The following is a 25,985-nucleotide window of genomic DNA, read 5'->3' on the forward strand; positions in this document are numbered from 1 at the left end:
AAACTACTTCACTGTGGAAGATAAATTATTGTTAAATGACTGCACCGCAACTGATTTTAGCCTCTCTGCTAGTCAAAGCTGGTTCATCTTTGCATTCAAAATTAAACAAATGAGGGGTGAGAGCTATAATATGACATAATAATATATTATATATAATATATATTATATTATATTACATATATAACATAGAGAGAGCTAAAATATATAATATAGCTACAATATAATATAATATAATATAATATAATATAATATAATATAATATAATATAGTGTGTAGGGCACTTGTCTTGTATGCCCTGACCTGGGTTTGATCTCTGTCATCCCATATAGTTCCCCAACTTAGCAAACTTAGGAGTTATTCCTGAGATTTTGTCTAATCCAGTATTTCTTGACTCCTTCCTCCTGAATCTACTAATCTTGGATTTCAATCCTTGAAGCAAGAAGGGCTTGTCTGAGATTTCCATCAATTCAGATTTACATATTCCCCAAGATTCCTTAATCATGCTATCTTGAGCAAAGGCGAAAACTTCTGTGTGTATGTCTGTGTGTGTGTCTGTGTGTGTGTCTGTGTGTGTGTGTGTCTGTGTGTGTGTCTGTGTGTTGACAGAAAAGAGGCAGATACAAATGAAAGCACATCTGTCGGTTTCTGGTTTAAGTTGAAAGGCAACAGGTGCTTGTGCCACTGTTACCCAAATCCATCTTCTCTCCATTCCCTACACAAATCACAGTGGCTGACAGAGACTTCTCAAACCAATGGTTTGGTTTTGTTTGTTTTATTTCAAGCCCTGGGTGCCAACATTTCTTTCAATGGACACTGATGGCCGAGTCATCAGGGCTGACTCACTTTCAAAAGTCCTCTCCTCTGGGTAAGTTCTGTTCTAATTTAAGGCTAGATGGTGGAGTGGGGGGAGGGGAAAAATTCTCAAAATCTATTATTCCAAACTGTTATAGTCATTCTTTTAAATTTTAGTTGATTAAAGCACCGTGATTTACAAAGTTATTCATAGTTGGGTTTTAGACGTACAATGTTCCAGGGGCTAGAGCAATAGCACAGCGGGTAGGGCATTCGCCTTGCATGCGGCCGACCCGGGTTCGATTCCCAACATCTCATATGGTCCCCCAAGCACTGCCAAGAGTAATTCCTGAGTGCATAAGCCAGGAGTAACCCCTGTGCATCGCTGGGTGTGACCCCAAAAAGGAAAAAAAAAATAGACATACAGTGTTCCAGCCCTGAGCCTGACACCAGTGTCCCCGTGTCCCCCATTGCCCTCTCCTACCCACATTTCCCCCTCCAGCCTGCCCCACAGGCTCCATTTTAAGTTTGGTTATTAAGTTTGAGTCTCAGGATTTCGGTGTTGTTGATCTGTGGTCTGGAATTATAGTCATTTAGTTTGATTATATTTTGCTTGGCTTCAGACAACGGTTTAATTATTAGCATGACTACTACGCCTCTTCTCCCTTCTTACCTCCAGTACTCCAAGGTAGCTTGAGGTCATAGAGTGCCTGGTCAGTTTCCTGCTTTCACACATGAAGAACACAGTTAGCAAGATGTGTTCCGACTGGTATATTTTAACTGTCTAAATTTTTTTTTGTCTTTTTGTGTCACACCCAGCTATGTTCAGAGGTTACTCCTGGCTCTGCACTCAGGAATTACCCCTGGTGGTAATCAGGGGACCATATGGGGTGCCAGGATCGAACCTGAGTCAGCCACATGTAAGGCTAACATCCTGCCCACTGTACAATGGCTCTGGCCCCTCATCTAAATTTTAATTTGCTTTTTAAATCAATTGCAGTTCCTTTTTTAGACATGTTTTCATTGATTAGGTTCACTGTCTTCTGTAAACCACCCTCTTTTTTAAAAATTTTTTATTAGAGAGTCACTGTGATGTACAGTTACAAACTTATGAAGTTTTGTGTTTGCATTTCACTCATACAGTGATCGTTTTCCCATCCCTCCACCAGTGCCCATTTACCTCCACCAATGATCCTGGGATCCCTCCCACCACCACCACCCCATCCCCCACCACCCCACCTTGCCTCTGCGGCAGCATTCCCTTTTGTTCTCTCTTCTTTGAGGTATTGTAATTTGCAATAGAGGTATTAAGTGACCTTCATGTTCAGTCTATAATCTACTTTTAGTTCGCATCTTCCAACCCGAAAGGGTCCTCCCAACATCTTCTACTTGGTGTTCTCTTCTCTATCTGAGCTGCCTTGTAAACCACCCTCTTAATGAAATCAGTAAGGTGAGCTGTAGTCAATTGTTAATGCAGGGTTGGATCATGTCTCTTTTTTTTTTTCCATGTAGGTTGAGAATAGGGTTTCTAACTGGCCCCAAACCCTTAATAGAAAGAATTGTTTTACACACTCAAGTGTCAACAGTACACAGCAGCACTTTTGCACAGGTAAGGACAATTGAGGAAGTCGGAGGGTATTAACTGCTTTATCAGATCAGAATAGAAAGTAGATGTTGGCAAAAAACACTGAGTGAAGGGTGTAAAGTGGAAGGCAACCAATCTATATTATGAATATTATATATTCGTAACAGCATGTTAGTAATCTCTTATACAAGAACTTAATATCTCCAGAGTGAAATACAATCTTCACACACTTTCCTCTAAGGAAACTTTTTTGGATAATTTTTTACAGGATCATTCTTAACAAGCAAAATATATTATTTGGGGTCTAAATAAATTACTTAGGATCTGCCTTCAGGGAAGGCTTGGTGGGTAGTGGGAACATTTGAAATAATGGTGATGAAGAGGTGTAATGGTGGTGGGACTGGTGTTGGAATATTGAATGTAATAAATTACTGTGAACAACTCTATAAAAATTAAAATTAAAAAGAAAACACTGAGTGAAGGCAGCCAATGTGGAGGGAAATAATCGATGGAGATGTCCAGGACAGACTAAATCAGATAGACGCAGAGACACTGTTTACTCTAAGAGGCTCATGAGGAGCCAAGAGAGGCAAGAGCCTTGCAGTCAGCCAGTCCCACTTCAGTCTCTGGCACCACATGGTCCCTGAGCATTGTCAGGGTCAGGGTGTCCCAAGTAGTCCAGTACACTTCGAAGCCTACGCAGCAACGCTCAGGGAACTAAGAGAATTGCCCGAGGGGGGCCGTGGGGCCTCCTGAATACTGCTTGGGAAGCCCCTAAAAACAATCATTAGAAATAAAAGGCACATGAGAACTGATTTAACCTGGTGTTATTTTATACACACCAAACTCCTTGAGAGTCAATATACTTTATTTAGATTTTGTCCCTAGTGCTTAGCCCAGAAAATCTGTAAAAACTTGGTTGAATAGAACTGGGCTTGGTACAGACATCTAACTAAAGCATTATTGTCTTGAACTCTGACGAGAGAACAAAGATTCCAAACTGCCATTGGCTGCCTTTAATGCACTTGTGCTAAATTCTCCTAAATACACCAATTGGAATGTATTGGGGGAGGGGCGGGGAAGGACCACAACCAGGGATGCTCAGGACTTACTCCAGGATCTTTGGTAGGGCTGAGAGGACCATATGGGGTGCCTAGAATCAAACCCTAGTTGATAGCATGTAAGGCAAGTGCCCTGCCTATTGGACTATCGCTCCTGCCCCTGGACTGTATTTTTATTGAAATAAATAAACATTCATTTTGAAAGATATGTAAGGCTCCACCAAGCTTTGAGGAATTATTGAATTCATCCCTAATGAAATCTTGAGACTCAAATCTCAGATGTTAATGCTGGTATTGGTATCTAAGAACCATACATGCATTAAGAAATTTATAACAACTCTGCATAAATCAGGACATCTGGGGACTGGAGAGACAGCTCAAAGGACTGAGCACACGCTTTGCATCTGGGAGCCTGGGTTCAACTCCAGGCACCACAGGGTCCCCCAAACTCAACACAGAGTCACTTCTGAGCACAGAGCCAGGAGTACCCCCTCCGGACCACCAGGTGTGCCCTCCCAAATGAGGACACTTGTTTGAAATTCTGCATTTCATAAATAAAGGTATCCTCATGTTTTAGCATAAGGGGAAATTTTTCTATCTGTTGTCAACAAAACCAGTCATTTATAACATTGAGAAATTCTATTTTTTATTTTTTTTAATTTCCCACCAAAATATTAGGTAACTGTATGCTTAATTAAAGGCATGGATCTGGAACTGAACAGTCTGAACTCAAATCAAAGTTTTGTGACAAACCCTGTGTCCTTAGGAAAGTTCACTTTTCTGGGCCCAGAGTGCTAGTACTGTAGGTAGGGTGCTTACCTACTTAGAGACTTGGGTTCAATTCCTGACACCCCATATGAGCCCCAGCAGGAATGATCCCTGAACGCAGAGCCAGAAGTAAGCCCTGAGCACTGCTGTGTATGGCCCAACATGTAAAACAACAAACAGCTCTTCTGCCTTGGCTTCGTTGTCAGTAAAAAGTAAAAGAGGCCAGAGCACTAGTACAGCAGGGAGAGTGTTTGCCTTGCATGCGGCCAACCTGGGTTTGATCACTCCTTAAGGTCTGCAAGCACTGCCAGGAGTAATTCCTGAGTGAAAAGCCAGGAGTAAGCCGTGAGCATCACCTGGTGTGGCCCAAAAACGAACTGAAAAAAAAAAAAACCCAAAATTTAAACTAGCTGACAATGATAAATAGGACTATTATGAAGACCAAATAGGCTAAAATATGTTACTATTTTACCATCATTTCAGGGAGATAGCAAGTACTGAGTAAGTGCTTATTATTGTTAATAATTACACTTGTCTGAAATTTATCAGTTACACAGGCGGGGTGGGGGGCTAGAGGTGTGGGGGGGCTAGGGGTGGGGGGGCAGGGTGGAGCTATATTGTGATTCTTGGTGGTGGAATATGTGCACTGGTGAAGGGATGGGTGTTCGAGCATTGTATAACTGAGATTTAAACCTGAAAACTGTAACTTTCCACATGGTGACTCAATAAAAAGTAAAAAATAAATAAAAAAATAATTATACTTGTCATAAATCATTATATAAAGCTAAGTTCTTTGATATATCTTATGGTAATTTACATGTGATTAACAACGTTTGGGCAAAAAAAAAATTTTTTTTGAAGGATGAACTGTGACATTTGCTATTGTCTTATCTGTTTCAGATTCTTGTATCAGAGCTTCTCCACCAATGGGGTCAAGAGGGCTTCCTGGCTCACATAGAGAGGTACTGAAGCATTTGTTTAAATACAAGACTCAACCTTTAACAATATGTTAGTGATCTCTTAAAGAAGGTCGTGATGGTCCCTGGGTGAAATACAACAACCTCCACACTCTTTCCACTAAGGATACATTTTTGTAGCATTTTCAGTGGTTTTTCATAACAAACAATATAAAATATATTATTTCAGTTCTTCTTTGGGGCAGGGATTGGGGTTCGGGATGGAAACATTCGAAATATGGTGGTGGGAAGGTGTAATGATGGTGAGATTGGTGTTTGAATATCAAACAAATGAAATATTGTGAACCATTTTATAAAATGCATGGCAGAGCCTGGCAAGCTCCCCGTGGCATATTCGATATGCCAAATACAGTAACAATAACAGACCCTGACCCTGAAAGAGCCTCCAGTACGGCACTGTTTGGAAGGATGAGTAAGGAGAGGCTGCTAAAATCTTGGGGCTGGGACGAATGGAGACGTTACTGGTGCCCGCTCAAGCAAATCGATGAACAATGAGATGACAGTGATACAGTGATACTTTATAAAATAAAAAAATTTTAAAAACTAAATAAATGTTTGTAACAGTATAGGAGCCCAGTACAATATAGAGCATTGATTTATTATTCTTCCTTCCCACATACCCTAAGATAGACAATGGGAACAGTTTGTTAGAAGCAAAAAGTGCATTTGTTTTAATAGGAAGTCTAGGAAGTCTTTTCAGGAGCATCCAAGGTCCATTTTGATACCTACCTAAGGTAATCTGAAATGCCTATCAGGTTGGGACTTACTTACTGATTTAGAGGGTGTGCTTACCAAACATCCACATTTTGTTTAACAGTTAGTAACTCTGAGGAAGAGGAACTGGATCAAATACAGATAACTGAGAATATAGTTTACCTAATAATCCTCTATTGGTGCACACGATGAACTAATAATGCAAACAGTGCTACATTCTAGGTCACTTATGAACAAGGGGGGAATGTGATATCTACATTCCCAGGCCAGATTCTTCATTTCAATAGTATTTCCTTTGATCCCAAGTGTTCTCCTGCCCTGCCACTGGCAATCATTATCTGGACCACTCTTTATCAAAGTGGGAAATTTCCAGTCCTGGAAAGATCCAGAGGTTACCGTAATAGTCTGCAGTGTGATTGGGAGAACACTTTTTTTGTTTGCTCCCTTAAAGGTCAATTTCCTGAAAGGTGCTGGATGATTTTGTTTCTGAAAAGGGGGTGGTTGGTCAAATGAGTAAATCTGGGAAGCCAAATAAGTACAAAGATTGATTTTGCTACTTCTGGTGGAATTGCATTTGGGGTTCCATATTTGATAAAGGAATGGACTTTGCTCTATTGATTTACATCTCAAATTATTCTGCTGCAGGAGCCAAAGTGATAGTACAGTGAGTAAGGCACTTGCCTTGCATGCTGCCAAGCCAGGTTTGATGCCCGCATCCCATATAGTCCTCCAAGAACCACCAGGAGTGATCCCTGACTGTAGAGCCAGAAGTAAGCTCTAAGCCCTGATGCTTATGGCCCTAAAACAATATTTTTTTAAGTGCTGCAGTAATTTATTGTTTTGTTTTGTCTTGTTTTTCTTTTCTGGGTCACATCTGATGATGCACAGGGGTTACTCCTGGCTCTGCACTCAGGAATTATTCCTGGCGGTGCTCAGGAATCAAACTCGGGTTGGCCATGTGCAAGGCAAATGCCCTACCCACTATGCTATCGCTCCAGCCCCCGCTGCAATAATTTAAAGTTTACCACAAGACAGGTCAAATAAGCATGTTTTTGCCCTGCCTTATTTAATATTTCAGTCAAGCTAGAATTCATTTTCTTATAGACAATTTCGGAGTTTTTGAATTTCTTCAAGTCACATACTAAACAGATCTATTTCATTGCTTTCTTCTTCTAGGGTCACTGACTTTTACAGTTCCCAGAAGAATGCACTATTGGCAGCTGCAGACAAGTGGCTAAGTGGTATGTGAGGAATAATAGCAACTATAAGTAGGTTGTGAGCACTATACAGGATTGTATAGATTGTATATCCTGCAAGAAACAGACAAGAGTTCAGGGTTACTCTTGACATGAAAATATTACCTTGTCAATGTATAAGAAGTTTGTGGGGTTTGGGGCACACCCAGACTCAGACGTTACTCCTGGCTCTGCTCTCAGGAATTATTTCTGATGGGCTCAGGGGACCATATGGGATGAACAGGGATCAAACCTAGGTCAGCCACATGCAAGGCAAGAGCCCTGTACTATCGCTCCGCCTCTTCCCTGTCAATACATAAGAAGTAACAGTCTGAAAATCCTGGCACAAAACCTACCTATCTCTACCTCTCACTATCAAAAAATATTGATTTTTTTGGGCCAGGGCAATAGTACAGTGGGTAGGAAACTTGGCAGCCATCCCAGGTTTGATTCTGGGCATCCCATATGGGCCCCCAATACCACCAGGAGTAATTGCTGAATGCAGAGCCAGGAGTAACTCCTGGGCAGTTATCACCAGATGTAACCTTACAAGCCAAAAAAAAAAAAAGATTGTGACTTTTGAAAGAGATTATTTTCCAAAACTCTATCAGTGATAGCTTAATGCAAATGACCATCTAAATACAAGCAGTTTTAGACTTATCTCAGAATTTTGTCCCAGATAAAAGAGGAAGTGTCAAACATATAATATATTTCTTTTCTAGCTAGACTAATAACAAAATTGTAAAAATCTTAGGTGTTTTTCATATTGCAAAGTATTTTCTTTCTAATCACTATCCTCATTATTTGTCATTATTATTTATTGCTTATTTGATTGCAGTATAGTTCTAAGAAAGTGGCTGAAGAGATAGTCCAGTGGATAGGGCACATGCCTTGCACACATCTGACTCAGGTTCAATCCCCAGCACCACATGTGATCCCCCCCAGCCTGCCAGGAGTGATCCCTGAGCACAGAGCTAAGAGTAAGGCCTGAGCACCTGAGCACTGCTGGGTTTGACCCAAAATGAACCCCGCACAAAGTGATTGAATTATTTCATTAAATAGAAATTTGATATTAAAAAAAAAAACAGAAATAGAGGGCTGGAGCGATAGCACAGCCGGAAGGGCATTTGCCTTGCACGTGGCTGACCCGGGTTCGATTCCCAGCATTCCATATGGTCCCCTGAGCACCGCTAGGAGTAATTCCTGAGTGCAGAGCCAGGAATAACCCCTGTGCATCGCCAAGTGTGATCCAAAAAGAAAAAAAAACAGAAATATTAATTTTTATCTGTCACATCTTGTTCCCTATTAAGTCAGTAAACATAGAACCCACCAGATGGTGAGATAGTACAGCAGGTAAGGCACTTACCTCATGTGTAGCTGACCCGGGTTCAGTCCCAGCATCCTATATAGTACCCCTCCCCCGAGCATTGCCAGAAATGATCCCTTAGCACAGAGCCACAAGTAAGCCCTGAGCACCACCAAGGGTGGCTCAAATACCCAAGGAAATACAATAGAATTGTCTTTTTGATGAGTACTATTCTATCTCTTTGTAGAGTGGGGTTAAAGAAGACTTGAATCAATAGCAAAATGTTTCATTTTTTTAATTAGATAATTAAATCAAAACAGTCACCTTTCTTGATTTTTGTTTTCATTTTTTTTTTGTTCTGGGGGGCTGTACCCAACAGTGTTGCCTCGTCAACCCAGGTTGGCCACACCCAAGGCAAATATGATTTTTTTCTATTTTAACATTTAAGTGGAGCATAAAGCCTGCAAATACACCTGGAAATCTTGCATTTTAAGTCCTTCTTTATATAATCAGCTATTTTCTGATAAATATTCTAATCCACTGGACTCCTAAATGAGTGCATATAAGATAGGATTGATTGATTGATAGGATACAATTGATTTAAATACCAACTCAGGTACTATCCTCAGTGCCAGGAGACATCAACAAAGGATATTATAAATTATGAGTTCTACTCTGCTTCATCCTCCCTGAGTCGAAATAAACACTCAGAACATCAAGTTTCATTAGTCTATAAAATTAAATCTATTTTAAATGCTCTCAGTTGGGACTAGAGAGAGAACCCAGAGGGCAGGAGTGCATGGACACAGGACACCCAGGTCCAACCCCTGGCACCACACAGCCACTGTGCACCACTGGGAGCAAACCCCAAGCACCCATCTGCCAGTATACCCTGAGCACTGCCAATGGGGACCAAAAAAAAAAAACTAATAAGAATAATGCTATCACTGCAGGAACTTGCTTGAAAATTACTAGTTCACAGTTAGTTGTTCTATCACTATGTAATATTTTATAAATTAGTCAAAAAATAACTTCATGAGATATTCCCTTATTTGTAGGTTTGGCAGAATGGAATGAGCCCACTGCTGGAATGTTTGTGTGGTTTAAAATTAAGGGCATTCCTGATGCAAGACAACTGATTGAAGAAAAAGCCTATAAGAAAGAGGTAAGAAGGGAAGGGAGTGATACTTTTTCTTTCATTTCTTAGTCAAATAAAAATGGCAAGAGATGTTTATAGTTGCCCAGCATCGACTAATCATGTTTGTTTTTGGGGGTTTTGTTGTTGTTGTTGTTGTTTTGGCTTTTCAGTCACACCAAGTGATGCATAGAGGTAACTCCTGTCTTTGCACTCAGGAATTACTCCTGGCAGTGTTCAGGGGACCATATGGGATGCTGGGAATTGAACCCGGGTCGACTGTGTACAAGGCAAATGCCCTACCCGCTGTATTATCGCTCCAGCCCAAACTAATCGTGTTTTAATATCAAAGATGTTGTCTCACTGCTAAAAATAACAATAGATTTTTTTTTAGTTACAAGATTTTTCTTCTTGCCTAAATATTCAGGGATTCACCTCACTATTGGTTAGTTTAGTAAAACTATAGCACAGATATGAAGTCACATTATTTGACTTAAATCCGAGCTTTAAATCCTATCCTTGCTTTATGTGTGGCTTTGGGTCAGTTATCCTCCCAAGATATTCATCTATAAAAGAGAGATCACAAAATCCCCCTCAGGATTGCTATAATGAGTCATAAGCTAGTATGCATGAAGCACCTGGCACATAGAAAAAGCCTAATTATTAGTCACTAGCATGTACAATAAAAGGAACTTTTTCTAATAATTAGAGTAAAACATACTTTATGATAGAAAACTTATGGGGCTGGAGTGATAGCACAGCAGGTAGGGCGTTCGCCTTGCACAAGGCCGACCCAGGTTTGATTCTCAGCATCCCATATGGTACCCTGAGCACCGCCAGGGGTAATTCCTGAGCAGAGAGCCAGGAGTGACCCAAAAATTAAAAAAAAAAAAAAAAACTTAGAAAAGGCTTACATATGTAATAAATTATTAAATAATTCCTACTTTCATTTTACAGGGTTAAAAACTATATAGAAGAGTTTATGTTCTTCTTTTCCACTTAAAATGAGCCCATCAGTATTTCTTTTAGGTAATTTTTTGGTCATTTTTCTCTGCACTTAAGTCTAAGTTTACTTAAAATTTCATTAGGGATCTTGATTAAAAAAAGAATACTATAGGCTGGGGCGATAGCACAGCGGGTAGGGTGTTTGCCTTGCACGTGGCCAACCCGGGTTCGATTCCCAGCATCCCATATGGTCCCCTGAGCACCGCCAGGAGTAATTCCTGAGTGTCTGAGCCAGGAATAACCCCTGTGCATTTCCAGGTATGACCCAAAAAGAAAAAAAAAAAGAATACTAAATAACTTGTCTGTGTAGCTTGCCAATTTGCCGACATCAATGATTCTTTCTCCATTAACAAAGTCCTTTATCAATGCTGCCAGTCCTTTGTAAACACTAGGGTATTGAATCTTAGTTCCTAGGATCACTTTAGCCTGAAAGCAGCAAATAGGAAAATAAAGATTGATGAATATTGCACAGCATCATTCTAGTCCCCAAGAAACCAGGTCATGTAGGGAAGTGGTTTTCAACTGCTGATCTCTGACAGGTGGGAAAGGGTTGAAATCCACTAGTTTTATCAGACTGGTAAGATGGACTACGTGATGGAACATATACCCCGAGTGTTCAAGGCCCTAAATTCTATCCCTAGTAACACACATACCCCCTCAGCTCCCTTGGGTGTGGCCATAGTAGTACTGCCATTCGCTTCTCTGGCAGAACTCAGATGGCCTTGGCTTCAAGGGCCCCAGAGAGCACTGCCCAGTGTGCCCTTACAAAGAAATAGGGATAGGGAACAGGGATGCCACCAAGCTAGAGCAGAGACTTTTTTGTTTTTAACCTTTGGCTTGTTGGGTCACACCCAGGGGGTTACTCCTGGCTCTGCGCTCAGGAATTACTCCTGGTGGTACTGGGAGACCTCTAGGATGCCGGGGATCGAACCCAAGTCAGCTGCATGCAAGGCAGACACCTCCCCTCTGTCCTATCGCTCTGGCCCTGAGCAGAGGCTTTGTGACATTTTGGTTTTCAACCTTTTCCCACCAGCAGACCAGTGGAAAACAGAAGACTTACATTTCAGGAAGGCAGAAATGGAAAGCGTTGTTTATCATAAGATTGTGTAGCAGTATTTGGTGATAGAAAACATGAGAAAGGCTTACATGTGTAATAAAATTATTAAATCACCTCTACATTCACTTCACAGGGTTAAAAACTATATAGACAAGTTATATTGTTTTTCACTTAAAAGGAGCCCCTCAGTATATGCTGTCGGTCACTGCATGATCGCAGAGGCATAACCTGCCGTGTGTTAAGCCGCAACCATCTTGTTCAAGGTCCAGCAGATTACCGTGGGCTAACGGTTGAACACAGCTGCTCTAGAGGTTAGATGTGACCCTCTAGACCTCTCACTGGACCTGGCACTGGCTCTGCCGCCGTAGGAAGCCACTTGATCCTTTCCAACCAGCTTACAGGGCAGGCCTCATGCTCCACAAGTTGTTCTAACCCTAGTCATGGCACATAGCATGTACTTAGTAAATAAGTACTATGCCAAATTATTACAAAGCAATATATCTTAGTGCAATAAAACAATTTAATAGTTTCTTTGCTTTTTTACCAATGCCATTATCACTTAATGCTGCTAGGGGCTATTTATCTCTGAGCTATTTGGTAGGGATATAGACTTCCTGTTTTGTAGTTTTTTCCATACTTTCCATGTTTATTTCATATATTCTACTCTATCTACTATTTTAAGAATAGTCTCCAGATTTATCACGTTTTTTAAAACCCAACTGAGCTCTGACATTGGGCCATTTACAAAGAGATTATTACCTCTCCTTTTCTAACAGCAATTTGATTTTAGCAAATCCCCTCATTTCCCCCATTCTTTGGGGAGAAAAAAAAATCCATTTTGCTATTACAGTGGAGCATAAAAAAAGGAAGGAAGAAAAGGAAGGAAGGAAGGAAGGAAGGAAGGAAGGAAGGAAGGAAGGAAGGAAGGAAGGAAGGAAGGAAGGAAGGAAGGAAGGAAGGAAGTTAGTTCTTCCTGAAATCTTCCCTCCAGGGGACTGCCAAATCATTCCCCTCTTATCTCTCATAGCACAGTGCCCAGGTCTACCAGCTGCAACCAGAAGTTCTTTGCTGGTTTGAATATCGTGACTTTAGGAAATAATCTCAGACTTAACACAGTCCACATTGATTTGTAACTCCACATCAGGTGTTTCAAGCTGTGACCGGCAGGGAACACTGCTTCCGCAGCGATTCTGTTCCAGCCTGAAGTCCCTGGTGCCGGGTCTATTGAAGGAGCCAAATGGATCACCCATGAAAGATGCAGTCAGGGCAAGCCTTAAGTAGCTTTTCATCCACTAACAAGGTGTTAGTTAGTGGCTCCATGGCACCTGGATCTAGAAAGCAGCTGCGAAATCAAGTGAAATAGGCCCCATGTGAGTGGGAGTTCACAGTCTGCCACTACCAGCTGTTGCTTAACATTTTGGGGGTTTTATTGGGGTTTTTGTTTTGTCTTGTTTGGGGGCCACACCGGTCATGCTCAGGGCTTACTCCTGGTTCTGTGCTCAGGAATCACTCCTGGCAGGCTCGGTGGACCATCTGGGGTGCCAGGGACTGGGTCATCTCCAGGCAAGGCAAATGCCTGCCCCCCCCCACCTGCCATACTATAGCTCCTGCCCGAACTTTAATATTTGCGTTCCTTCACTTTACATATGATCATTTTTCATCTCCTATAAGTGAGGTTGGTGTTCAGTAATTCTTCCTATCTCAGGGGCTTTACCATCTATATCTTCTCCCCAAAAATACTCTTCCTTTCCCTTTTGCTTGGTTAGTAGCTACTTACCTCTCAGGTCCCCATTTTAACATTTCCCAGTTGGATAACTTTTGAAAATGTGTCTCATTAGTTGGGCATACATGACTTCTCACACTGGGCCTAACATTTGCTCGTGTTGATTATCATCATCTCTCTTTTATACACTGTCCTTTGCTGCCCACGTCAGCAGGAACTTCAGTGTTTTTCTTCTCAATTGCTGCATATTCTTTACGTATAGAGACTAGGTGCCACTGGATTTGTTTATTCTAAATATTTTTCCCTTTTGGATTGTAGCCTTGTTTATTGTATGATATGCATAATTTAGAAACTTTGATTTTTCTCATTAAAGTCTTTCATTGTTTTTAAATTTTAAAATGTCCTTTCCTGGGTCTGGAGAGATAGTACAGCAGGTAGGGCATTTGCCTTACCCTCGGCCAACCAATGGGTTAGGGCATTCGTCTGGCACATAGCCGACCCAGATTCACCCCAGCATCCCATATAGTCCCCTGAGCACCCCCAGGAGTGATTCCTGAGTGAAAATCCAGGAATAATCCCTGAGCATCACCAGGTGTGACCCTAACCCCACCCCAACCCCAAATAAAAGTCGTCCCCTCCCTGACATGAGATTGACCTAGACTTTCCTTCACTGTGTCCTTAACTCTCACTTCTTTTCTGTAAACTGTTCTAGGTGCTGATGGTTCCCGGCCATGTTTTCTACAATGATAGATCAGTTCCCTGTCCCTACTTTAGAGCATCCTTCTCCTTAGCTTCCCCGGAACAGCTGGATTTGGTAAGTAGGACACTCTCTCCTGAGTGGCACTGAGAGCAAAAGTCAACAAGGGTCAAGTTGGTATGGAAGAAAAATGATGGGAAACAAGTTTCTGAGAACTCCACAGTCTGAGAAACCAAACAGAGGTGCCATCTGTTAAACAGTGCTGTTACCCTTGAGAAGAGGGTTGTTGTTGTTTTTGTTTTTTTTTTGAGATGTACTGGTCCTGAGTGTCTTTATTTCATTTCTTGTGTCATTCTACGCATATGTCATATGCTATCTCTGCTTTTATTTATGAGTGGAGTTGTGCAATTAATTAGAACTATGTAGAATGCATAAACAGGCTAAAGATTGTATAATATATAATCATGTATATGGTGGAGAAAGCAAAATAATGATGGTGAAAGCTATTAAAAATATATTTTGGAGTGATTTGAAATAGTAACAGTGGATAGGGCATTTGCTTTGCATACAACCAACCAGGGTTCGATCCTTAGCACCCCTATGATCTTGAGTCCATCATAGGTGATCCCTGAGCACAGAGCCAGGAGTAATCACTAAGCACAGTCGGATATGATCCAAGAGCCAAAAAAAAAAAGAAAAAGAAAACTGAAAGTATGATATGCTTACATTCAGATAAGCAGTGCATTAATGGCATCCTGTCACTGTCACTGTCACTGTCATCCCGTTGCTCATCGATTTGCTCGAGTGGGCACCAGTAAGGTCTCCATTTTGAGACTTGTTGTTACTGTTTTTGGCATATCGAATACGCCACGGGGAGCTTGCCAGGCTCTGTTGTGCAGGCGAAATACTCTCGGTAGCTTGCCGGGCTCTCCGAGAGGGGCGGAGGAATCGAACCGGGGTCGGCCACGTGTAAGGTGAATGCCCTAAGGCTGTGCTATCACTCCAGCATCTAGCTAAATAAAACTGATGCTAAATTGAGTTTTCCTTACTTCAGTCTAAGATTAATACTCTTTGAATATTTTTTAAGTTATGGTTAACTTTCCTAAGTAGCACCCGGATCTCATTAATTCTTATTTCTTTGTTATTTTAGGCCTGCCAAAGAGTAGCCCAACTTATAAAAGAAAATGTATGAAGAAGTTAAAGTCAACCTATAGAATTAAAGCATTCATGGATTTTTTAGATAAATCATTTTTGATTTATCAGGGAGAAATGATTGGGGTTAGAATTCCAGATTGAATTTTATCAAGTATGTCATATCTGTAATAATTTAAACAATTTTAAGCATCAGATTGGCATATATATTTATAATCCACTAAGACCTTTTGATAAATGTTCAACTTGCAAAATACCACTTTTATTCTGAACTTTATAAAGAATTCTGTATGTATTTTGTAATTGATTACCCATAAATTTTATTTGATACTGTCATTTTACAATAAATTATTTTGAAAGAAAGTTTAAATTTGTGTGTAATATGAATTTCTTGCTTTTACAAAAATTTAATAACAAAAGGCTATTGTAAAAAACTGTTACCATTTGACCATCATAAATGATTTTCAGTAACAGTGCCATAGAAATTAACATCTTTTCACAGAAATCCCTTTAAAATCAAATTCTGAAATTAAATGTACTAAAGATATCATACCTAATGGAGAGATCAAGGACTTGGAAACTATTACTGTATTGTATTTTCATAATACTACAGAACTTACAAAATCATTCTTACCCATTATATAATCTAAATCCACTATACAACTTTCAGATACAGCAAGTCCTCAAATAACATTGCTTCACTTAATATTATTTCATTATAACAATGATGAAGAGAAAAGCTTGATTCCCAGCATGATCCCTGTGTGGTATTTGTGTCCCTATGTCGGGGGGGTGGGGGGGAGGTTGTCAGTTACCCTGGTTTCCTCCCACATCCCCCTGGCGGATCTCAGGAGCAGTAAGACAGTATAGTGGGTAGGGTACTTGCCTTGCATGCAGCCAACACAGGTTCAACCTTTGGCACCCCCTACAGTCTCCTGAAGCTGCCAGGAATGAACCCTGAAGTGCAGAGCCAGGAGTAAGCTCTGAACACCACCAGGTTTGGCATCCAAAGAAAATGATCAGAAAGCTGAGATAGTGAATCTCAGCTTTCCAATTTGGGGTGTGTGTGTGTGTGTGTGTGTGTGTGTGTGTGTGTGTGTGTGTGTGTGTGTGTGTGAGATACCCTGTGTTGGTGTGTGTATCCTATGATTGTGTGTGTCCTGTGATTGTGTATGTTTGTGTGTGTCCTGGGTTTTGTCCCATCTGGTACCCTGAGCTGGAACAAGCAGGTTGGAAAATGAAGACATGTAAATAATCCTTGAAGATTTTAAACATTTGGGTATTTACTTAGAAGTTTGGTGATTTTTTTACCATAAATATGTATTCAGAACTTACCTCTTGTTTTTGTCAATTAACCTAGAATAACACTGATTTCATTATATGTTGCTTCACATAGCTGTAATTTCCAAGAAAATATCAACAGCGTTATATGAGGATTTGCTGTACTTAAAACTTCTTAAATCATTTTATCATCGTCCATCTCACCTATTAAGATACTTTTCTCCCATCTGATAATTAAACTAACACATGCTCATTTAAACATTTTTTATTTGCTTTTTTTTGTTTTGGGGTCATACCCATCAATGCTTAGGATTTACTTCTGGTGGTGCTCAGAGGACCATATGAGATGCCAGGGATTGAACCCGGGTCAGCTGTGTGCAAGGCAAGTACCTACTGTACTATCTCTCCAGTCCCTAAACACATCTGAACAATTTATAATGTATAACAATTAAAGTAAAAGTCATGAGAACTGGGTTCAATCCCCAGTGCCACAAAAAATGGAAAAAAAAAAAAGAAAAAAGCTTGTGCTCAGTGAAAGAAACCTAGACTAAAGTAAAAAGACACTCTACTGAATGGAAGGAAATATTCACAAAGAATACATCAGATAAGGGATTAATATCAAGATGTTGGGAATATGTTTTGCATGCCAACAAACCTGAGTTCCATCTCCCGTTCCATATGGTCTCCTGAGCCAAATGCAAGTGGCTAACACAAAACCAGAAATAGCTCCTGAGCACCTCCAGGTGTGGCCCCAAAACTAAACAATTAATTCACATAGCTCAACAACAGTAACCCAGCTAGAAACAGGGAGAAGTGAAAGACTTTTCCTGAACGAAGACGTACAGATAACCAGTAGGCAGATGTGAAAAAATGTGCTAATCAACACTTACTATCAGGGAAATGCAAATCAAAATGATGATGCGATACCATCTCACTCCAGTGAAAAATGGCTTCAGAAAGATCAGAAACAACCAGTTGTTATTAGGGATGTAACAAAAAAAAAAAAGAAAAAGAAAAGAACTGTTGAGGCTGGAGCCATAGCACAGCAGATAGGGCAGTTGCCTTGCATGTGGTTGACCTGGGTTTGATTCCCAGCATCTCATGGTCCCCTGAGCACTGCCAGGAGTAATTCCTGAGTGCATGAGCCAGGAGTAATCCCTGTACAACACCAAGTGTGGCTCAAAAAGAAAAAAGAATGTGCAGTCACTGTTGGTAGGACTGTTACATGTGTAGACCTCTCACAAAATTTGGAATTGAACTTGCACTGGACCCATCGACTCCAGTCCTTGCTATCTACCCCCAGAACACAAAAACAATAACTTGAAAAGACACAAGTACAACTATGTTCATTGTCGTGCTGAGAATAGCCAGCATCTGAAACAACCCAAATGTCCAAGGACAGATGAGGGATGAAGTCATGGTGGCTGGAGGGTTAGCTCAAAGCATCACCCAAAGACCAACATGCCCCAATAATTCCTCGAATCCCCAAGGAGAGGTGATCTGGCCCAAAGCACTTCTGCGGGATGGAGGGAATCCAAAGAGCTCACTGGGGTGTGTTTAAGAGTAAATGGGAGGGGCCAGAGTGATAGTACAGCGGGGAAGGCTTTTACCTTGCATGTGGCTGACCAGAGTTCAATCCCTGGCATCCCCTATGATCCCACAAGCACTGCCAGGAGTAATTCCTGAGCGCAGAGCCAGGAGTAAACTATGAGCATTGCCAGATATAACCCCAGAAGCCAAAATAATAATAACAATAATAATATTTAAATTTTTAAAAAGAGTAACTGGAAGAGACTAAAGGCACAGTACAGCGAGTTGGGAGCTTGTTTGGCTTGTAGCAGACTCAGGTTTGATCTCCAGCACCCCATATGCCCTCTATGGTCCTCCAGGAGTGATCCCTGTGAATAGAAGCAGGAATAAGCCCTAAACACTGCTGAGTGTGACCTGAACAATCCCAAGAAGAAAAGTGAATAGGAAGAAAACCTCTGTTCCCAGCTCTATTTATCGTTAAACTCCTAGTGATGGGCAGGAAGTGGAAAAATTCGTAAACCCGGACCTGAAGTTGCAGGTGAGGTTTTTATTCCCCTTTGTGGTAGTATTGATTAAAAAATAAATATGTCCTCTTTTTAGTAAAATTAAAATAATGATTAAATGTTTCAGCCATTGAGCTGCACTGGTGTAAAGCTGATCCAGAAGCTCAGATCTAAAAAAAAGCACCAAACACCAAAAACCACCTCCTCAGAAATCGTGCTCAGTCCCAGAGCATGCTCCCGCCGCCTCCTCATTCCCAGGAATAGCATGTCAACCAAGACCATCCATGGTAACTCAGTTCCAGAAGGCTGAATATAAACATTGGACATGGGAGTCTCCTGGTGGACAGTTCTACAACAAAATTGACCACACCATATTCGGTCGAAGGTTTTGCCTGACCGATGTCACTCTTGTCACAAAATTCCAAATGGGATCGGACCACCATCTCCTTCATGCAAAATTCTACTTCACGGAGCAGGGGGGAAAGGACTGCAAAGTTTAAGTTTAAGAATAGAACTCCCAGAATGACCACCAACTGGGAGCTCTTTGGCACTATTGCAGCAACATGAGAAGATGCCGTTCTTGACAAATTGCCGAGGAATAGGATCAACTTTTTCAGCACCTCCATGACTGCTCGAGGAATGCCGAGAGTGGGAAAGCCAAGAAAAGATGCCTGTCTTCGGAAACTCTCAAACTCATTCACCAACGTGGTTTGGCGTGCGCATCAGGCAATCACAAGCTAACACCCCAGCTCACAAAGCTGTGCAGAGAAGCAATAAAGGAAGACCTCAAAAAGAGAAGGGCAGCAGTGTTGGCCAATGCAGCAGAAACTGGGAAAAGTATCCACAACGCTCACCTGTCCTTCGCCAACTACAAGACCAAGATGACTGCCCTCCAACGTCCTGATGGATCTATCACATCTTCCAGAAGGGCAATGGAGAGGATTATTCACGACTTCTACTCAGATCTCTTTGAGAGCCACATCCACCTGTCCACATACCAAATTCCGCAGGATGGAAATGTCGTTCCCAATGTTCTCCCTTCTGAAATCCGACACACTATTTCTTCGGAAAGAAGTGTACAGCACCTGGTCCAGACAAGGTGAGACCCGAAGCCTGAAGAATCTGCTGCCAGTACTCGTCAATACACTGGCTCAGCAATTCATATGTTACCTGTCTGAATGCAAGGTTCCGTTCCAATGGAAAACCAGCAGGACCATTCTGTTGTACAAGAAGGGAGACATCCACAACATTGACAACTATTGCCTGATCTGCCTGTTGTCTGTTGTCTACAAGTTGTTAACTCGAATCATCCTGAATAGAATAGGCAAAACACTAGATGAAGAACAACCATGCAAACAAGCTGGGTTCCGAAAAGGATTCAGCATGATCAACCATATCCACACAGTGACCAAGCTCATTGAGGTTTAGTCAAAATTCAAGATGCCGCTCTGTTTAACATTCATCGATTTAAAGAAGGCCTTTGATTCTATTGCAACTGAAGCAGTCATTGAAGCCCTCGCCAAACATGGCGTTCCAATTCAGTACATCAGGATCCTCTGCGAGCTGTATTACGGACTCACCACCAGGATCTCACCATTCTACTAGGAAGTGATCATCGATGTAAAGAGAGGGGTTCGGCAGGGTGATATCATTTCACCAAAACTCTTCAGTGCCACCCTCGAAAAAGTCATGTGACAACTAAAATGGAAAGAAATGAGAGTGAAGCTAGACAGTCAGCAACTGCATCACCTCCACTTCACTGATGACATCGTTCTCATAACACCAAATATTAGCCAAGCAACACAAATGCTGGCCGACTTTGACCTTGAGTGTGGAAAGGTCAGACTGAAGCTGAATCTCACCAAGACAATGTTCATGAAAAACGAACTAGTCCCTGACGTTCCATTTGCTCTCAATGGAACAAACATCTCCGAATGCAGCAGCTATGTGTACCTGCGTCGAGAACTCAACATGAGAAATGACTTGGCACCAGAACTGCACAGGAGGAAGAGAGCGGCCTGGAATGCCATCAATAGCGCCTTTAAAGAGAGAAACTTCTTGAAGAAGCGGTTAAGAGGACAAAGAACCTCTGGCTCCGGGCACATCTTTTCGACTCCACCTTTCGTCCTGTACTAACATACACCTCAGAGACCTGGGCCCTAGGAAAACAGGACAAGAATGCTATTTGGGTATCCCAAAGAGGAATCAAAAGAGCTATGCTTGGAATATCATGTTTCACTCAAGTGAGGGAAGGAATCTGGAGTTCTGACCTCCATCAACGGTCAAGTATCAGGGACGCTGTCTCGTTTGCCAAGGCATCAAAAATCAGATGGGCCAGACATGTAATGTGATTCAGAGACGACTGCTGGACTAGAGCTGTTATCGAATGGATTCCACGGGACATCAAAAGATCGCGTGGCTGCCCACCAATGAGATGGACAGACTTCTTCGTCAAAACCCTGAATAAATGGTTTGAAGCTCTTCGTGTTCCTGGACCCAGCAGATGTCATTGGGCTACACTAGCACATGACAGGAACAAATGGAGACGTTACTGGTGCTCTCTCGAGCAAATCGAAGATCACCAGATGACAAGTGACACAAGCAAATGCTGCCTAGTCCTGGGCTGTTCCCAAGCTTTAGCTACTGCACATTGGGAAATGAGAAGGTGTCCCCAGGTCAACAGAAGGACTGCAGGAGGGGCACCAGGTAATGAACTTTGAAAGGGTCGCACCCTAAGGGTTAAAAAAGTTTGAAAAATGTTGAAAAATGCTTCTGCTAACTTGCTAGTTTGCCTTCTGTAACAGCTCAGCAGCTTTGCGATTTGTGTCCTTGAGCACCCATCTGGGCAGGAAGTGGCCCAGATAGATGGGATGCAGAGGCCTTGAGCACGCATCAATTCCAGGAATTGTTCTAAGAGATACCTCAGGAACTCAGCAACTGTATGGTCTTTGTCCTAAAACTGTATAAAAACTGCTTGCTCCCTGAGCTCTGGGCTCTCAGCCCCTGCCTGCTTCTAGGTATGCTGCAGAGCCCCAGCATGCTGGCCTAAATAAACCCCATGTGTTTGCAGAAAGAGTTGTCTCGGTCTCGTTCCTCCGCGCCTCCCCTGGGTAGAGGTCTGCTTGACCCTAACATTTGGAGGTTCCACCGAGATATGACCCTGCCTGTGGGACGGCGGACAGGACGGTCCCGGACTTCTCTTTGGGTTAAGTTTTGGCGCCTGTTTCTTTTTGTCTGGATACTGTTTTCTCCTGTGCACATCTATACCATTCCTGGGATATCTGAAGCAGCTTCGTGTCTGACAGACGTGTCCGGTGACACTGGCTGCAGCCCTGGGGGACGCCCTAAGGGTGGATGAGGAGGCCCAGGGACGTCTGGCTGCCTCCTATCTGGTAGATCCAGAGGATCTACGTCTGGTCTATCCTAGGAAATCTGGTCATCGCCGCTTTACTATTTCTCTCTCCTTCTGAAGTCCCCTAAGGGACAAGCGCTTGAGTCTGGTTTTGTTTTAGGTTGGATCACCCTCAGACTCCTTCTCCACAGAGATCTCCTGAGAATGGGACAGTCGTCCTCTACTCCTCTGTCTCTGACTCTCTCTCATTGGTCTGAAGTCCGCTTTCGGGCACAGAATCTTTCCTTGATTGTTAAAAGGAACAAATGGCAGACCTTTTGCTTCTCTGAATGGCCTAGTTTCGGTGTTAGTTGGCCCCGTGAAGGGTCTTTCTGCCTTCCTCTTATTTTGCAGGCAAAAGGAGTCATCTACCGACCCCGCCCGGGGGAGACTAGCTCCCTGCCTCAGAAGTAGTCTTGACCTTAAAATGGTAACATCTGACAACCTTAGGTGTCAACAACTTTGTCATAATTTGTTTTGCCGGCTTATATCAACAAAAGCACTTTCTTGACCTGTTTTAACAAGCAGGAAACTGGCTGGTCAGGCAGAGAAACGGCAAGCAATGTTCCCAATGGGCTGACAGGGCTTAACTTTGCCCTGGGGATTTGTTCCTTCCTTTCTCAGTCTATCAATTCTCTCCCTGCCATTTTTGAAAGGTCAGATCGGTCGATCAATTGCAGATGTCTGCACATGTAGTGGTGTTTTTAGTCAGTTTATTGTCTGTCTGTCTGTCTGTCTGTCTATGTGGTACACTCCAGTGTTGGAGCCAGAGTGAAAATCAGTAGTAGAAATTAGATCTGGGGAAGCAGGATCATCTCAGGAGATCAGAGTGATATGCAATTTAAAGGATCCACGTGACTTTGGAACCTGTTAGACCAGGTTTAAACAAAGATTTCTTATCAGAATGTTGAGCCTAGAGAGAAAGCAAAATTCTCAATCTAGATTTCTTATTGGAAGAACATTAATGGCTATTAACAGTTGTAATTCTTCTGAAATTCAGAATCTGTACTATCTAGGAAGAGCTGAAGAAGTAGTGCCTAAAACTAAAGTGAAATAAGAGTTCAGAGGATATAAGACTTTATCTTACAAGCCTCAGCCAATTTTAATGAAGAACTTAGCTGTTTTACAAGCAACAGAGGTACGGAAGCCATCAAAATAAACAGTTTTCTTATGTTTCCATAAACACTGACAGCCCAAGTATTTTTTTCTATGCTAGTATCAAAGTTTTTTAAGAAAAAAAAGAAAGAAAAACAACTAAAGGGCTCTTTCTATGTCTGAAAGCATGTTTGTATTGTGGAATTGTTAAAAGTTAGAAAACTCATGATTTGAAATAACTAAAGTACAAGAACTATTGAACTTAAGCCAAAGAAGTTTTTCCTATGCTTCATAAAAAATGATGGTTTAAGGATTTTCTTATGCTAGTGTGTTAATGTATATATATTTGTTTGTATTTGTACTGTAGTATCAGAATGTGAGTAGAAATTATTGTGGTATACTAAAACAAGTTTAAAGAGTAATGAGTTTAAAATGTGAGTTTCTAAAGTTATAAAATTGGTTGCAAAACTTTTATCCTATCAGAGTTTAAAGATATTAGGCTTTCATGTGAATCCGAATGGCTGCCCCTGACCCCTCCCTCTTCTCAGCCGAGGCAAGTGAGAGCTGAGAATAGTGACATATCACAATATTATGCTGATTCCAGTCTTGTAGTTAGGAAGTTAATATCTAAGTGCTAAAAGTTTTAAATGCTTTTTTAATTGGGAATATCCAAAGTATGTATGTGTATATATATATATATGTATATATGTATATACATATATATATATTTGTGGCAAGAAAGAATTTAAGTTTTAAAACATTCTGGCAGAAGAATTTTGTCTCAAAAATTATGAAAAGGAATATTTGACCTTCATACTAAGAAAAATATAGATGATTTAAAATTTTGTTCCCTTTCTCTATATTTTTGTAATTTTCAAGGGTTGTTTAAAAATACAAGTTTAAGCTGCATATGTGACTATTTGAGTTGTGTATACTGTTATAAGAAACTCCTTAAATTATCTGAAGAATAGTTCTAGTATAAGACTCCTATTACAGTGCTCTTAGATAATTGAAAATCAAGGCTTTTAATTTGGGACTAAATAAGTTAGACCTAATGTTGTTAAACTGTATATTCTATCTCTACAGAACATTCATTTGACTAGGACCCATAGTAAATGGGTAGATCTCATTGTGAGTAAGGGAAATGTTTGCTTTTCTCTCCTCAATGCCTTGAAACATTAAGGTATTATGTTTGAATAAACCCAGACAAGAATTTTTCCTCTCTGCATTAGGGTCTACCCTGGAGCAGACAGGAAAACCAGCTTTGGGACCCCAAAAGCCCTCCTTCAGGGAAGGAGTCAGAGGATTGGTCTAAATGACTGGAGCAGGTATTTAACAGTTATTGTTTCAAGTGCTCTACTAACCTCAGGGAGACCCTAAAGGCAGGCCGGCTCAAGGAAGAACTGGACATCGTCTGTGCCATGGAAAATGAGGAAGCTGGAAATTTGCAATGACTGACTCAGCCTGAGCCCCACCCTCCGTGTATGGGATGAGCTCCTGACTGCCGGACACTCCTATGGAGGGTGAGAGGCCTGAGGCCACATACCCTTCAACCAGGAGGCTCTACCTTTAAGTTCATCGTGGGACCTGATCTTCACATCTTATGGCCAAGCCTGGGGTATCCCTGACGTGAGTTAATAACATTAAATACTGTTATTGGTGTGTTTCCTGCTCTGTCTTTGACCAGTCCGTAGGACTTCTCAGTAAATAATGGGGTACCCCAAGTGGAGAGTTCTCCAGTCTTGCTGTGCTTATGCAAAAGAGCAAGCCAGATTTGTTAAGCTGTCTGGAAAATTTTAAATGGAGAAGGAGAGAAAACCATGGTGTGACCTGAAAAACAAAAAAAACAAAAAAAAAAGAAAGAAAAAAAAACATAAAAAGAGAAATAGCTTCACCTCTCCCAAAAACCCTATGTCCCAGAATTCCAGTCCTTCCCTTGCCTTTCTCAAATAATGTTTCCACTCATTTGGCTCTTTATTCTCCCTCCTTTTTCCTCAGTCTGAACTGCCTGAGGACAAGAACCTGAGTGGGTTCTAAGAAAGCCAGCAGGAGGCAGGCATGGACAAAGAACATCAAGGGCCCAAATTCGACCTTCTTAAAGTCTTTAATGGAGTGACTATAACTTGTGAAACACCCAGAGTTCCGAATTCTAACTTTACATACAGTAACTCAAGGACCTACACTCAGGATCAGCCAGTTTTGCAGAAGCACGGACAACCTGAAAAATCTCTTTCAAAATGAAAAGAAATATTTCTGCAATACTGGCATGCAGCAAGACTTGGAGGAACACATCAGTGGTGTGAAGGAGTGATGAGCCAAGTACCCAAGGCACAGAGTCAGCAACACTGAAGTCACAACACCCAAACTTTAACAACCAAACGTAAAGTTGCTGCCAAGATGCGGGTAGGGGGCAAGTAGGAGAGGGAGTCTGGGAACACTGGTGGAGGGAAGTTGACACCAGTCGTGGGAGCAGTGATAGAACATTGTATGTCAAATATCCAACTACGAATTACTTTGTAACTCATGGTGTTTTAATAGAACAAAACTTGGGGGGAGGGTCTGATAGGAAAATAAAACAATAGTACAGCAGGTAGGTATGGTGCTTACCTTGCATGCAGCTGACCTGGGTTCAATCCCTGGCATCCCATCTGGTCCCCAAGCACCACCAGGAGTAATTCCTGAGTGCAGAGCCAGGAGTAAGCTTTGCTAGGTGTGACCCATAAAGCAAATTTAAAATAATAATAATAATAAATTAAATAAAAATTTCAAAAACAAGAAAGAAAGGATGAACATACACTTGATGGCTTATGTGGTAGACACAGGCTTTGTATTTGCAAGGTCCTGCATTTGATCCCTGGCATCAGATGCCTCACCAAGAACTGTCAGGTATGGCCCAGATGGGCACCAGTGTCACTGCGTATGGCCCCACAACAATTCCTTTAAAACATGGACAGGGCATGGCAAATGCTTGATTTTCC

General features: G+C 41.6%; 1 protein-coding gene across 2 annotated transcripts in view; it reads left to right on the forward strand.

Annotated features, from left to right (window-relative positions):
* Positions 1–15,650, forward strand: part of AADAT (aminoadipate aminotransferase) — a 30,684-nt gene extending 15,034 nt beyond the window's left edge. For both annotated transcript variants that reach the window (XM_055123672.1, XM_004610382.2), the window contains exons 7-13: positions 783–865; positions 2,305–2,401; positions 5,107–5,168; positions 7,074–7,138; positions 9,497–9,603; positions 14,071–14,172; positions 15,206–15,650. In XM_055123672.1, coding sequence (XP_054979647.1) covers positions 783–865; positions 2,305–2,401; positions 5,107–5,168; positions 7,074–7,138; positions 9,497–9,603; positions 14,071–14,172; positions 15,206–15,247 — 558 coding nt within the window. In that variant the 3' untranslated portion in view covers positions 15,248–15,650. The remainder of the gene's footprint in view (positions 1–782; positions 866–2,304; positions 2,402–5,106; positions 5,169–7,073; positions 7,139–9,496; positions 9,604–14,070; positions 14,173–15,205) is intronic.
* Positions 15,651–25,985: the final 10,335 nt, after the last annotated feature.

Source organism: Sorex araneus, chromosome 1, assembly GCF_027595985.1.
Source record: "Sorex araneus isolate mSorAra2 chromosome 1, mSorAra2.pri, whole genome shotgun sequence".
NCBI lineage: Eukaryota > Metazoa > Chordata > Mammalia > Eulipotyphla > Soricidae > Sorex > Sorex araneus.